Here is a 16,597-nt window from a genome sequence, read left to right as displayed (position 1 = left end):
ACTAAGGCATTCTCTAAAGCTAAGCCAGAGGAGTATTTAAATGTTTGGGGATGCAGTTTGTCAGAGCCCTATTCTGAGAAATTCTATATTAACCCCTGTCACTATCTGGTATAGATGTAAATGATTTCTATACAGTGGAAAAGATTAGTCCTGCCAAGTAGAGGATTTTGTGGTAATGAAAATCTCTTAAACCTTATATTAAGATCTGGGTTGATACTGCTGAATATTTTGGTTATTTCAAAAGTTCTATAGGCATGCTTATAACATGTATGGCAAAATGGTTTTTCATAGCAGTCCAGAAGTAACATCCGCTGAGAATTTTTTTCACTCATTCTATTCTCACTTTATATAATAAATGCATATTAATTACAGCAAAAATAGTAAAAGGGGTGAAATATAAAGACGGTTGCTTCAGAAATATAAAGTAAGTGCCTCATCTACTCAGATTTTTATGAGGAATATCGTCTGTTCCTGTGTATCTATTTTCCCCTGCTGTTCAACTTGCTTATACTGTGTTGGTCTGTTAATAGAAATTGATGATTCACACAGTAGCAATCATGTTTCTTTAATTCAATGTTGCAATTAATAAACATCCTTATGGAAACCTCGAAAATAGATGATTATTTTCCATGAATGTTCCAGAGACAGTTCAGAGTTTTTAATGTCTTCATGAGAGGTTGGGATAATATAATGTTTAACAGCATTAGATAATCTTGATTCTTATATATATTTATCTAACTCCAAAAAAAATTTATTCTCTCTAAAGCCTGGATTCCTATTATTCTGATTAAGGTTATACTACCTCATAGAGATGCTGGGAGGATGAGTGATAATAGTATATAAACACTAAGAACTGTATATAATGTAAAATAAAAGATTTTTATTATAGTACATTTATATTGGTATTATCTTCTGCTACTTGTTACCATGCTATCCTCTAAATTTCTTATGCTTTATTTTACTGACAACAGAGATAACAGTCCCTCAAGTTAAGAAAAAAGATTTGAAGGGCCTCCCTGGTGGTGCAAAGAGTTAGGCACAGCACCATGAAGCTATCCACAGCCTCCACAGCACCAGTTTGATCCCTGGCCTCCTAGGGTGCTACCCACATGGCACAGAGACCTCTCCTGTCTGGCCCACTGCTCCTCTCAGCAGCGTATTTCAGTCAGTCTGCCTGTTCTATTCCCCACTCTGACTCTGGTGAATCCTCTCACCCCCTGCACGTCTGGCCTGTATCCCAGTTCTTGTATGCATAAATAAATAAATCTTTAAAAAAAAAAGATGTAAAAAGAATTGAATGTATCATTAGGCTTTGTCATTCATCTTGTGACCTTAACATTTTTTTTAAAGATTTATTTATTTATTTATTTATTTATTTATTTATACATACATACATACATACATACATACATACATACAAGCACTGGGTACAGTCAGAAGCTCCAGAGGGTGAGAGAATTCGCCAGAGCCAGAGCGGGGAGCAGAACAGGCAGAAGGACCAAAGTACACTGCTGAGGGGAGCAGCAGGTGGCAGGAGAGGTCTGTGTGCCATGTGGACCCTCGCCAGAGGCCAGGGATCAAACCGGCACTGCAGAGGCTGCGGGCAGCTTTACAGCCCAGGGCTCAACTGCTGTGCCACCAGGGAGGCCCTGTGACCTTAACATTTCTGAACCTCAATTGTTTCACATTTAAAAATGGGAAATATCATCCTAAGTGTTGGGATAGTATCCCAACTCTTTTGCCTAAATCCTTAGGCAGAAAAAAAACAGCAGTTCCAATGGACATTTTCAGTCCATTGGCTTCCTACATTCTAGAACTGTTTGAGTAAGTATCATAGCAATAGATGGAATGGTTGAGCATACTAATGCTTATCCATAGGCAGTTCTTCCATATAACCAATCTCTACCACTTTCACTAGCTCAGTGATAATTACAAGCCTTTGATCTCAAACTTTTTTCCAATTTATTTCACAGTATTCAGTTGTCAACTTGCTAGCGTTCTCCTTTTATCTTTTATTCTCTTGTGAAGTGTGATTCAATGTATCTGATATTAGCAATACACTACAAATGTTAGTGACTCAAGAGTTCAAACTATTTTGATTAAATGAGAAGGCATATCATTTCTACAAAACCCAACATCCTTTTGAACACACAAAATGTCATGCTTTTTATTATTATTTACTTTTGACTTCCATTCAAATGTCACACAGTACCCAATGATAAGAACATGAAATTTTGTTTTATTAATTTGTTGCCTTTGAGAAGAGGGTCATACATGAGCCAGTGCACTCATCATGTAGGCAGATGGCCATTTGAAATCTTGTCATATAGGATTCCAGAGCTCTCCATTTTCTCAAGTAGCATCATATTGAATTGAATAAATCATATCTGAAAGTAACAAGTCACTGTCTGTCCCATGTCCAAATCTACACGAAACATCTAGGAAATATGAGCACCTTTATGAAGGTGCCAATGGTCATTTTTAAGGGGGACTTTTGGATTCTTATGGATATTAATTGTCCTTTCTGCCAGTCTGGATAAATGCTTAGCAGATAAAAAATATTTTAAACATCTATAAGTATAATTTTTTAAAAGCTTATGAAAATTTAAATAGATATAACTTTATACATCTCTATAACATTTCACTTATTTGGGATTGATTAATTACTCAGAGAGTTCATCTGACTCTTGACTCTAATATCACAGCACTAGTTTTCCCATTACTGCAGTGTTTAAAATTTTGATTTATAAGATTTTGTTCAAATCATTCATTAAAAATGTGATGATAGGACTACTATGACATGTTATTAGAAGAAGCCCTACAGTTACAATCCATACTCTTTAGGTGCAATTTATTTATCCAGACTGAAACTCCTGTGACCTATTATATCTAAAAGAAATCCTAAAGGCTTGCTAATGGGTCTTTTTAAAATCAATACATTCTATGTCTGTGACTTCTTTTTACTGAGGATAACAACCCTACCATAATAGAACAGCAATAAAGGTTAGTGTGGCTTTACAGTTTTTAATTGACATACTTTACTAATGCACTCTAATGCTCTTAGTTCTCACAAATTTTCTGTATAGAAATGTCCTAGAATTGTCCCAGAATCCACACTTAGTCTATGTAGTGAGACATCTGCTTTCATATTTTGAAAAATCCCTGATTCACTTGTCTATTTCTGTTCCCTTAGTGCCTTTTGTATGACTTCTAAGTGATTATCATGAGTGTACTAGCAATCATGTCTACAAGTACGTTGTAAACTTCAGGACAAAATCTTTCAAACTTTGAATTCAAATAACCTGTATTGAATTTTAACCCATGATTCTGCTTTATATTATATATTTAACTCATATTGAAGACCATTCCTCCAATAGGAAAAAAATTTAGACAACAGTTTGGCAGTTTTTCAAAAAGTTAAAGATAGAATTATCTTGTTTCTTAGTAGTTAAATGTCGGTGTATATATCCAAAAGAATTGAAAAAATGTTTAACCAAAGACTTCTACCTAAATATTCCTAACATCACTATTTCTAATAGCCAAAAAAAAAGAAATAACCCAATGTCCATCTAGTAAAGACTGGATAAACAAATAATTGAGAAGGAGAAAGACAAATACTGCATGATGTCACTTACATGTGGAAATATAGAGCAACAAAACAAAGATCAGATAAAGTCAAACCAATAACAAACCCTAGAAATCTGACTGCAGATCTGAGGCTATCAGAAGGGTTCAGGGAAGTAAGACAATATAAAGTGGGGAACATTATGGGCTGTGGGGGAGACATGGGTGTCTGGCGGTAGGTATGGTGTGGTAACAATAGCTGAAGAGGGAGATTCTGTACCTCTAAATCATAAGGTTGTAAACCAATGTTATGTCAATTAAAAAAAATACAATTTCTTTCGGGTACAAACATGGATCTGAGGCCTCCAGTAAGGTAGGGCGAAGGGGAGAGGTGAAATGGGGTGGGGCGAGCACAGTGAACTATGATGGAGGATTATGGTTGTTTTAGTGGTGGGAGAACTATGATGACCACACCTATGCTGTCAAAAAAATTAACAAGGATGTAAAATAATGGTACTTCATTAAAAACTTAAAATTAATAAATGGTATTAGAGAGTTATAGAAGGTCTGAGGCTTAGCCAATTACATTGTTAAGCAATAAAAATGTTAAATACCTATGATTTCCTATGGTAACACTTTGATGTAGTTTTAGTATTAAGTTGATCTAGAGAAGTTAGAAGTTAATTATGCATGTCCAAATTTATAATAGAAATTTTTCAACACTGATCCATTCACTTTCTGCCTATCATTGATTAGTTTTTGAAATCAACATATATTAATAATATCAATTTGAAAAATACCTATGTGTTTTAATTCTGAAGGACTCAGGCAACATGTCCTAGTTTCATATGGCATTTATTTGGCATTGTCATTTAAACATGCTATATATGAAAGCACTATCTCCCTGTTATGATTGCAAGCTTACATAGAACAATCACAAAGTAAATGCTGTTTTGTGTTGTGATATTCCTGATGCCTCCTTTCTTCCAGCTACATTAAAGGATAGATTTAATGAAATTCCAGCTGTGAGTTTTATATACCTTAATGTGTTTAACAATCAAATGGTTTTTCTCCTAATAACTATGGGCTATAGTTTATTGTCTCACCTGGTCTTTTTAAATTTATCAAATGATGAATAGTTTTGCTTCCTCTAGATGAAAACTTAGAGCCCCACATTGTTTTTCTTTTCTTTTTTCCCAGATTTATTTATTTATTTATTTATGCAAGCACAGGGTACAGTCAGAAGTGCAGGAGGGTGAGAGAATTCACCAGAGCCAGAGCTGAGAACAGAACAGGCAGACTGATGAAATATACTGCTAGGGGGAACAGCAGGCGAGGCAGGAAAGGTCTGCACACCATGTGGGACCCTCACCCATGGCCGGGGATCAAACTGGTGCTGCAGAGGCTGCAGGCAGCTTCACAGCCCAGTGCTCAACTGCTGCGCCACTAGGGGAGGCCCCCCACATTGTTTTTCTTCACTCTTTAAGTTCCTCTCTTTGACTAGAGAGAAAATAGAGCAGTGGCTCCCACCTGTCCCTCTCCAGAGCAGAGATAGGACTCATAGAGTACCAACAGATCTCCCCAATCTACACTACATCCATAATCCAATCTTTATTTAGGAGGTACCTATAGGTAGGTATCATGTCCTGTATTCAGCCTGCATGAGGTCTGCCATCTAAGCATTTATATTATCTTTTGATACTTTAGCTAATGCTTTCATCTTGGCTGCAGTCATACATTTCAAAATAAAGAAAATCTTATTAACTGTATTGTTTTAATTTCTCTATTGTAATTTGCCTATTCACAGTTTTGCTTCAGGCCAAACCAGAATTGCATTGACAGTTTTTGTACTCCTCACAGCATGGAGCTTAGTAAAGTGTTAGAAAATGTACACTAAATAGAGTTGGACCCAACTTATTCGAAACCTACTCATCTTTATGTTTTTAGTTTCAGATGCAGCATTGTCTCTCTCAGAATCTGGTAACTCTGGGAAGTTGCAGCTTGTTGAGAAAATCCATAATATCTCTGCTTCTATCAGAAGTAAATTGTTTTGCTGATGATCTGGGCACCTTCATTCAGGTATATATAAACTTGAAACTGTAGCTCATTTATCGTTAATATAGCTATAGGCTTTTCTTTCCCTATTTCTTCCCCTTTCTTCTTGCTAGGTTTATATTTTCATTGTTACCTTATTTCTAATGTATATGAATACTTTTGCTGGCTACTGAAATGAGAGATACTTTCAAAAAATAGTTTCAAAATGAAACCACCTCATTCTCACTTGTATATAGGTGCCAAAGGTGCCATTGGTGACAGCAAAGGCATGCTTGGTTGAATGACCTTAAATCTCTTCAGGCAGGCATGTTCCTAAAGCTAAGCAGTGAGAGAAAGCGAACCAGAGAAGATGCTAAATTGACAATGGCCTCTACACTGTGAGTCCTATTCCTAATTGCTTATGAGAATCTCTGGCTAACTTAAATATCCCATTGCCAAACCATATGCTGATCCAGTTAAATGAGGTCTCTGGGGTTAAGATGCAGCTATTGGTATTGATAAAGCTCTCCAGGTGATTCCATTGTGTATCTAAGGTTAAAAAACCAGGGCTGTAAGTTCTTTCATCTTGTCGTATCACTGCTGAAAATTTGCCTAAGGAACAGAAATTCTGCCTATGTTTCAGTGTTGACACTGGCTTAGTCACTTTGTCAGTTCATTTGATATTCTTGCTGACTCAATGATAGAATTTAAAAAAAAATAAGGAAATCAGAGTTTTTTTTTGTTTGTTTGTTTGTTTTTTTTGCTGGACCGTCACCTGCAGCCAGGGAACGAACCAGCGCTGCAGAGGCTGTGGGCAGCCTCGCAGCCCAGCACTCAACTGCTGCACCACCAGGGGAGGCTCCATAGATATTTTTTGGCAAAGAGGAAAAAAAATAAGAAAATACATGTACATAATTTTAAATAGAATGTCACCAAGTACTTACAACTAAGTTATTTACATTTGACGATATATTCTAAAATTATATAATCTAATTGAAATTAGTGTTTGACATGATAAATCATCTGCTCAGCAATTTTTCATTTTCACAAGTGACTACTAAATGGTATGCTCTCTTAATACCTTTGTCAGATATTTTTTTTTTAAATAATTGTTACTGGACTGGAGGAACTACAATCCATTTGAGAAAGCAATCAGGTATATTTACTAATTGAAAAAGTGTAAAGAGCTAAAATGCATGGTGCTGTTTGTAGGAGTCCCAAGATCAAGAAATGAGAAGCTTTAGCCTCATTAAAAATAAAGCAGAACATAAACCTTTTTCATAAACTAAATCCCGCTTTCCTAGGTAAAATCTAATTTATTTTCAGGGCCATGGCTGAAGTGAAGCTAAGGTGGTAGAATAGAAGCTACCAGTGGCCTTGAGGGAAGGACAAACAGGGAGGTAGAAAAGATACCACTTTATAAAGAAATTGAAATCAACAGAAAGACAGTTTTAATGATGTGGCAAGGAAAATCAGATTGACAGAGAATCCAGAAACAAAGAAGAGAGTAGATAATAAACAGACTCTGTGGGGCTCCAAGGTTGGCCCTAGCAAGATACCTGCCAACACTTGTAAACCAGCTCTTGATTGGGTTGTCAAACTGAGTCTCATGAAACAGAGAATTTTGTTCAATGTTAACTTTGCTAATAATTTTAAAGATACAGACAATCAAAGGACACAGATGCAGCAGAGAGAGATGTGAGACTCTCTCCAAGGTTCCCCAGGTCCTAGTTTTCAGACATGTCTCTCTGACCTCAAAAAATGATGAAGTTCCCAAGAGAGATTTTTGTGGGGTATCTCACAGAAATGGAACATTAAACTGTTAAATGTCACTTTAAAACTTAGAGTATTTTATAGGTAATATTGTCATATCCAAGGAGGTATGCCTCATAGATTCTGAGTCTGTAGTATAAGTAATTCTTTATCCAGGAATGTTTTGCTCAGAACAGTCAGTAAGATTTACTCAGATTGCAAATACCAGGATGTCCACATGAAGAAGAGACAGGACAATTTTTTCTTTATCCTTGGCCATATCCCCATGAAGTGCCAGAGGTTTATTTTCTTCCTCCCAACTTGTTGTCAAGCTCCTGAGGTCTCAGTGTGGTAAGAGAAGGTTAATGGAACTGAGTTAGCTTAGAATGAAAATGTCTTTATAAAGGTGTATTTAAGTTGTTAATATGGATTTATAGTATTAATACCAAGAAAATATAATCATCTGCATACTAACAAACATAAACAGTCTAATATTATGAAAACAGTAAAGGCAACCTACTGAATGGAAAAAATAGTACTCACATATCTTACAATGTGTTATACACAAAGACTTCATAGAACTTAACAAAATACAAAGAATCAGACTTTTTAAAATGGGCAGAGGAACTGAACAGACACTTCTCCCAAAAATACATACAGATAGCCAAAGGGTGCGTGAAAAAATGTTCATCATCACTTATCAACCTTTAAGGATAATCAAAACCACAAGATACCATCTCACCTGTGAGCATGGCATCTATCAAAGGCATAAAACAGTAAGTGTTGGCTTGCTGAAAAACAAACCCTCAAATGCTTTTGTTGGGAATGTAAATTGGTGTAGCCACAGTAGAAAACAGTATGGGTTTTCCTAAAATAATTTAACAAAAGCAATACCACATGATCCAGTTCTACCACCACTGGGTGTTTATCTGAGGAATACAAAATCACTTATTTGAAAAACTATGCACTACCCCCTGTTCACTACAGCATTATTTTCAGTAGCCAAGATATGGAAAACAACCTAGTTACCCTTGGATGGATGAGTCAATAAAAAAGATATGACAAACATACACAATAGAATACTATACAGCTATAAAAAGATAGCTGAAAACCTGCCATTTGCGACAACATGAACAGACCTTGAGAGTATTATGCTAAGTATATCAGATAGAAAAAGACAAATATGATATTATTTCTGTCATGTGGAAGATACAGAAACAAAACAAAGGAACAAACAAAAAAGACATTCTTGGATTTAGATAACAGAATAGTACTTGTCAGAGGGTAAATGATGGAGATAGGTAAAAGAAGTAAAGGGTATCAATTGTATGGTGCTGGATAAAAACTAGACTTGCTGGTGACAACAATGTAGTTAGTTCATACAGATGTAGAGTATAAAGTTGAACATCTGAAACATATATAGCACTATAACCAGTGTTACCCCAAATTTTAAAAGTATTTTTAATGTAATTTAAGAAAAAATTAAACCTTAAAAATGCACATTCTATAGCCATTAAAATGAATAAATAAGGTCTTCATGCATTAACAGGCAGAGATTTTGAAAGGATAATACTGAGTTATAAAAGAGGAATGAAATTGTGAAGGAGAGAAACACAAATATGCCAAATATTTGGAAAAATATTTCAGAATTAAAACTCTAATAGATTATAAAAGAAAATGCCTCCTTGTGTATGATAAGTATATTGATTTAAAATGGAACCTTGATTTTTTGTTTAATTTTATTTATATCTTTTATATCATTGTGTGTGCTCTGTAAAATTTCCACCACCAATCAGTTTTTGATGACTTTTTATAGAAGTGTTTTTCTCCTTAGACACTGTTCATACCTCTAGTCATTATGTTTTTGGGGTGTAGTAGTCAAGCTATTAAATGAGTGATGCTTTTGGACTGCTGATATGGATGGGGTGATATATGAATTTAGAGTATTACATGTACACTCACATTTGATACTTCAGAAACCTAATGTCTACAATGTAAATAAATTTTCACATGAACATAGATTTTTAAAATAGGTAAGAAAGCCTATTAGGAGAGGAAACTTAAAAAAACTGCTGTGTACATCAGATGTCTATTTAACTTGCTAAATAAAATAAAAGCTAAGCAACTCTAGAGATTCTGAACTTGGAACCAGTTCTCCAAAGTAAACTAATTTTCTATATTAGGGCAAAATGTACCAATAAAATAAGCAGTTTTTAAAAGATAAAGAGGAAAATAATCATAGCTCTAAGCAAGAAACCTCTGACCTATTTAAATTGAGAGAGGAACCATATTACTTTCTGAAATTATGCATATTTTGACCATATTTACGATGTACAGCCTGACTCAGTCAGCAGGCAATCTATTAGAGAGATTAGTTATCTGAAACTGTGCTCACAAGTATAGATATGAGGGTTCCTAAGCACAGGCCTTTCCTTTTTTTTTTTTTAATTTTGGATTGTTTAGGTGAGACCATACAATATTTTTCTTTTTCTTTCTGGCTAATTTCACTGAGCATGATCCCATCCAGCTCCATCCTTGTTGCTGCAAATGGCATGAGTTTATCTTTTTTGATTGCTAATATTCCATTGTATATATGTACCACATCCTCTTGATTCAGTCATCTATTTTTGGACATGTGGGTTGTTTCCAAAGTTTACCTATAGTAAATAGTGCTGCAATAAACATAGGGGTGCAGGTGTCCTTTTGAATTAATGTTTTTGTATCCTTTGGATCGATATCTAGGAGTGAAATTGCTGGATCATATGGAAGCTCCATTTTTAGCAGATTGAGGAACCTCCACACAGCTTTCCATAGTGGTTGTACCAGTTTGCACTCCCACCAGCAGTGCAGGAGAGTTCCTTTTTCCTCCACATCCTCGCCAACATTTTTTTAATATGTGCCATTCTCACTGGTGTAAGGTGGTATCTCATTGTGGTTTTGATTTGCATCTCCCTGATTACAAGGAATGTAGAGGACCCAAATAAGGGATCAGGAAAAATACTAATTATAATAAAGCAAAAATCAACATCAACAGGCAACTATAAACCAGAGACATACTACAGGTGGGGGAAAAGGGAGTAGGATCAAAACAAGGGTGGTGGGAATTTAATAGGGACTATAACCAAGATGAGAATGCATACATTGCACAAAAATGAAAAATGATGTAAAAAATATATAAAATAAAAAACTCAAACAAATAAATAAAAGCAATTCAGGAAAAATTCCTGATAATGTGCTTCATTTTAGGTTAGTGCATTTTCTCCACTATCCATTTTTTTGATGCAAATAATATTAGGTAATGATGAAACAAGGTTTAAAATTCTCACAAATACACTACTGACCTCAAATTTTCCACATTACAAATGCCTTTTTGAAATTGCTTCTAATTAAGGAAAACTTCTATGAACTCAACTGGCAACAAAGATGAAAGTTAGCTATGACATTCTTTTTAATAATCTAAAAAATATTTACATCAGGGTAAGCTAAATCATTTTGGCTGAGAGTATATGCTTTGATATCCATTGCCAAAGTTAAAATGCTTTATGATTTCTGTAATAGTCTGTATTGTCAAAAAAAATGAAACCCTTAGCCTTTAAAATGAATTGCAGTTTACAGAAATAAAAAGAACATGTTAAATTAATCATGAGGATGGCAGAATTCAGATTATGCATTTAAAAAACCCTCATTTTCTTCAACTAATATTTGTGTTATAATTGAAAGTCAGGGATATAAAGAGAAAGAAGGATCCTATATTTTAAGAAACCAAAGAGACATATTGCTACATATCATGGAATATACTGTGGTTTGTGGGTCAAATCTGGCCTGCCATCTACTTTTGTAAATAAAGTTTTATTGAAATAGCCATGCTCATTCATTTTTGCTTTGTCTATGGTTGTGTTTGCACTAAAACAGTGGTAGTTGAGTAGCCTGAACAGAGACCATATTCTGCAAAGCATCAAATATTTACTCTGACTCTTTACAGAAAAGGTTTGCCAATTCCTGCTCTATATGGATCTTATTTGTATCCTGCTTTGAACAAGTCAGAAAATATAATAAATTATGAGAAGTTTTGAAGAAATCTGAGTAGTGAATGTAATGACATTAAGAAATTGTTCCTTTTTAAAGATGCGACAGTATTTTTGTATGATTTTTATAGGATTCTTATCTTCAAGAAGTTTTCGAATATTTAAGGATCAAAAAATAAATATAATCCTTTCAAGTCTCAAATTTCCTCCTCTTAAAATATCTACAGCAGTGGTACCTATTGCATACAATTTTTTGTAGGTCTCACTACATTATTTGTATTTAAATTTAGGAAATTTGACACTATTAGTGTCGAAAGCTATTAGATGCTGTTATTACTTTCCAACAAGATACAAAGACTATAAAACTGCATTAACATTAATGTGCAGTTATCAAAATGAATTCTAGAACCATCTCTACAGTTTTCCAGGTAGTATGTTTGACAGCAGATGGTCTCTAACCCATCTTATGTAGAATATAGGGGTGTGAGTAACTATAAAGATTTCTGGTTTATGCTAAACATATAATTTTATGATGTTCATCCTCCCTTCAATATAAATACCAGACAGTTATGGAAGGAACATTTTGAATGTTCTATTGGTGATGTCAGAATTACTTTGTGTGACTTACGACAATAAGCATCTCCCAGGGATTGAGAAATCTGTCCTGAGAGGCCAGAAAATAAATTTTGCTGACTTTAGATTTTTACCTTTACAAATGAATAACATTTTAAATACTAAAAGTGCAAGGGTGCTGGATGAGGTAATATAAGCCACTATAGTCTGTCTCTCCACTGATTAAAACTTAAAAAAAAAAGAAGCAACTCGCTGAAGACTGAAATATCCTCTCTCTCTCTCTCTCTCTCTCTCTCTCTCTAGATATGTGTATATATATATATATATATATACACACACACACACACACATACACACACACAATGTGAATTGTGAAAGAGAGCAAAGCTTGAAAAACTACATGTCATATTTTTCTAATTTCTCCCCCTTTTATCTCCCAGATATGGGAGATAAGCTGTAGTCAAGGAACAAGTGTTTGAGCGCAGTAAAAGCTTTAATAGAAACCTATCTTTCTGGCAAGAGTAATGAGAATGGAACCATTTTTAACTGAAAAGTGTGACAAGAATCCTTGGGATTTTTATTTTTGTTTTCTCTCCAGTCCCTGCAGCAAGGATCATGGTCATTTAACTTTGCATCAATAGCATGAATGTTTAAAACTCTGAAAGAAACCCAGTCTCCTGTCAGAAGTTATAAAAGACAACTCCTTGGAGCATGAGTGGATGGGGGCGAGGAAGGAAGGGGACAGGGATGAATAGAAACTATCTGAGTTGTTAGGCATCTTATTTCTGGTCTTCAACACTGAGTTTCAAAGAATTGACTATTATAAGTTTTTATGGTAGTGAGATCCGGGATGTTGATTATGTAAGGATTACTTAGCCTTGGGAAACCTGTTGAAGTTTTAGACACTGCTTAATTCAAATGAATGTTTTGTGTTTGAATGTTATGGAAGTGGGTGGCTATTTAAAAACAAAAACACTCTCGCAGTATTTCAATGGATAGTTTTTGCTGAGAGTTGAAATGGATAAATAACTGAATATTTTATTTTTTCTAAAAGCAAAATGTCTTTGTGTCAGTTATATATGCCTTATTTTGCAAAATCTATGTTACAAAAATTTCTCATTAAATAATTTTAATTACGCTTTTTGTTTGTTTCCAACGAAAGCCAAAGACCTGTTGAGAAAAACCAAGCAAGGAGAAAACTGTAAAGATGCAGACAGAGATATTTTTGAAAGCTGTTACAGAGCCAGTGGTTCAGGGCCTCCCCAGTGGCACAGTGGTTGAGTGCTGGGTTGCGAAGCTGTCTGCAGTCTCTGCAGCGCCGGTTTGATCCCGGCCGCCGGGTGAGGGTCCCACATGGCGCGCAGACCTCTCCTGTCACCCACTGCTCCCCTCAGCAGTGTGTTTCATCAGTCTGTCTGTTCTGCTCCCGGCTCTGGTGAATTCTCTCACCCTCCCAAGCTTCTGACTGTACCCAGTGCTTGTATAAATAAATAAATCTTTAAAAAAGAAAAAAAGAGCCAGTGGTTCAAAGTAACCATTTGAATCTCTATCTCATTTGTGCCAGAGAGCATAGATTGAGATGGTTTATAAGTAAAGGCCATATATCATTGTATGCTTGTGAGTATTACAATGGCCTGTGCTCTAATTTCAGAAACTGTTACCTGAAGATGCTGTGACAATACACCTCAAAATATGAAAGAAAATTATTATTTCTTTAAAATGAGCTGACATTTTAAAAGTAATCCTTAACTTACTCCTGCTTTATCATTGATGAAGGCAGAGCTGTAAAAAGCCCAGTAAAATACAAGGGATGTAAAAGAGTGCCACTTAGGAGATCTGGCATTCTGTTCTATCTCTGTTATTAACTAGTGTTCTGATTTTGGAAAATCTCTTGTCAAATTTTATAATCAAATATCTGGTGGTATTTTTATTTCTCTTATCCTCAGGCAGTTGAATCAATGAATTCAAGTGGCAGCCAATCCAGCATGTGGTTTATGGGTATTCTTCAAACCCACTGCATCATGATCACTCCATTTTACCATTTCAGTTTGGAGAGTCTCTCGAGGGGTATATAGAGCAGATGCCCAAACAAAGCGCAGTGGCATTACTGATGCTCATTGGAATGGCTTGTGAATCTGTTTTTGTGTTTGACTTTCTCTTCACATAATCATTATCGGTAGCTTTTTTGAATCACAATACTGATAATTTTTTTAAGAGTAGAGTTCGTGATCACAAAGCATGAACTAAAATTTAGATTGGGAATTCCTAATTATTCTTACACCTGCAAACAAAAGTTCTCTGTCCACATCGAAAGACTGCAGTAAAACAACTTTCAAAGTCTTAAAAACGTAACAAACCTACAAGCAGTGCATGAATGCATTGGACTAACTCCCCCCATGCTGAAGATCTAAAGTAATCTTTGTTCGGTAAATTGATTAAACCTCTCATCTCTCTTAATTTCTGTTTATCATTTCAGAGGTTTGTTAAAAAGATAAGACAAATAAAAAATACTAAGTAAATCCACAGAAATAAGTAACTTGGTAAATGCTTTAGGTACAAAATTTAAATTATACAATGTATATATCAGAGTACATTTACTGTTATATTTATAATAGTGACCATACATGACTCAATCTTCTGATCCCTGCCACATGTTGAGAAAAGAAAGACAATGGTTTCAATTATAGAAATTTATAGTATCTGGGCTTGATATAATCCATGTATTTATATATATATATGTAATACGGCTAATATTAGAAAATTAAAATGGAGTCTAAGACTGCTACACCCTTTACCCTCTTGCTCTTTGAATTCTGCTTCGTCTTTCCTACTTCACCTACTGATGGTTCCTTTTGTGGCTTCAGACTTATGTGGATGCCTCAGTTCTAAAATCCCATCTTGTACAGAGAGGGCTTTTGTTTTCTTGTAGACAGCTGGCCAGATACACTGAAGATATTGGTTCGCAAGCATTGGCAAAATCTCCTGATGGGAAAGCTTAGAACTGGCAGACAAACCATCTTTTTGTATTCAGTTTTCTTATTTCTGATTCCCAAAGAAGATCATTATTATCCAGACCATTCAGCTTTTCTCCTTTCATTGATTTTGGGTCCATATGTCTATATGACTAGGGGGAGGGTGCTGATTACTCAGTGCTTTTAAGCATTCTGTAGTTTTAAGTATTTTGTAGTCACTCCCATGCATCACATTGCTAGAAATTGATATCTGAGATAATTTTCTACATTTTTTAGTTTATTTAGAAAGTGTATCATTGCAAGGAGTAAAATGAGGCTACAACTAGGAAAAAATCGTCTTTTCACTTATTTATTTAGTAATTCTAAACCCTTTCCTTTGGTTTATGATGACCCAGTTGTTTATATGTTCAGTTTTCACAAATACAGTATTTTTTAATCTACCTGTTACACTGCTACCACACTAAATTACTTTTAGCTTATATTTTAATACTCTGTTGTTATAACTGCTTTTTATTAACTTCCTTTATACTCACACTGCTAAATGACCTTGAGAATAATTTTTTCGACTTCAAAGTTAAAACTGTATAGATTCTGAGAGTTTTCATTGCATGCTGTGAGCCCATAAAATAACATTGTTTAAATAATCTTTGGGGGGAGAGACATTACTTTTAAATTATGTCTTTTAAAAATCAGTCATTATGGTTTATATTTCACATTATATCATTCTTTCATCTCTTTACCCTAAACCATATTTGGCAATTGAACTTAAATTTTTCCTTTATCATTTATTCAATTTTTTATGTTGCTTCAGTCTATTATTTTCAATATGGATTTCTCTTTTCCTGTTGAAATTTTAGTATTGTTACAATTCTTTTCTCTTCTTACCAGTCCATTTTTATTTAACTCTTTATGTACATTTTATAATTCAATATGCTTGTCATTTTATCATTTATTAACTTTAAGATTTTCATAATCAATATGTATCCTTTCATGCCACTGAACATGTCAAATTGTCTTCCCTCTGTCAATTTTGGCTTGTTTAGTTTAGGAAGTCATTTTCAGACTTACTGTTCTCGAATTTATTATGTCATTCCTTTTCTTATGTCACTATTTCTCATGGGATCTATGTTTTTGTATGTTTGTCTTTTTGCCTTTTCCTTTATCTTCTAATAATAGAGTTATCACTACTTGACTAGAATTTCCCCCCAGACACCCATGTCAATTGTCTCTGTCCTTGGTGCACACTGGTGCTAATAATACACCCCATTTCACTTCTCTGCTAGAGAGCAGATGTGGCACCTGTCTTCACAGTTTTTCTGTATTTTTTTTTTTTGTTTTTGTTTTTTGTTTTTACAAGCATGTCATTTTTATTTATTTTTTTAAATAATAAATTTTATTTTTATATTCCCCAATTTCAACCCCCCCATTCTGACCCCAATCCCTCCCCTCCTGCCCCCCCACCCCCCAAAAAGTGTCTCTGGTTCATAGTTTTTTGTTGATTTTGATTTTCACTTTCTTATAGTTATTTATTTTCCTGGTCCCTTAATTTAAGTTATCTAGATTCCTGCTATGAGTGAGACCATCTGGTATTTTTCTTTTTCTTTCTGGCTTATTTCACGGAGCATGATCCCTTCCAACACCATCCATGTTGCTGCAAATTGCATGTGTTTCTCTTTT

The 16,597-nt window shown here is 34.7% G+C and overlaps 1 protein-coding gene across 1 annotated transcript in view; it reads left to right on the top strand.

The window, feature by feature from the left end:
* Positions 1–16,597, top strand: part of MEI4 (meiotic double-stranded break formation protein 4) — a gene marked incomplete at both ends in the record, with an annotated part of 122,605 nt that overhangs the window by 70,741 nt on the left and 35,267 nt on the right. Inside the window, one exon of the mRNA XM_084258635.1 lies at positions 5,512–5,643. Coding sequence (XP_084114761.1) covers positions 5,512–5,643 — 132 coding nt within the window. The remainder of the gene's footprint in view (positions 1–5,511; positions 5,644–16,597) is intronic.

Source organism: Talpa europaea (genome assembly GCF_964194135.1).
Source record: "Talpa europaea genome assembly, chromosome: 2".
NCBI lineage: Eukaryota > Metazoa > Chordata > Mammalia > Eulipotyphla > Talpidae > Talpa > Talpa europaea.
Note: the sequence above shows the minus strand (reverse complement) of the source record. Positions and strands in the feature narration are given on the sequence as shown.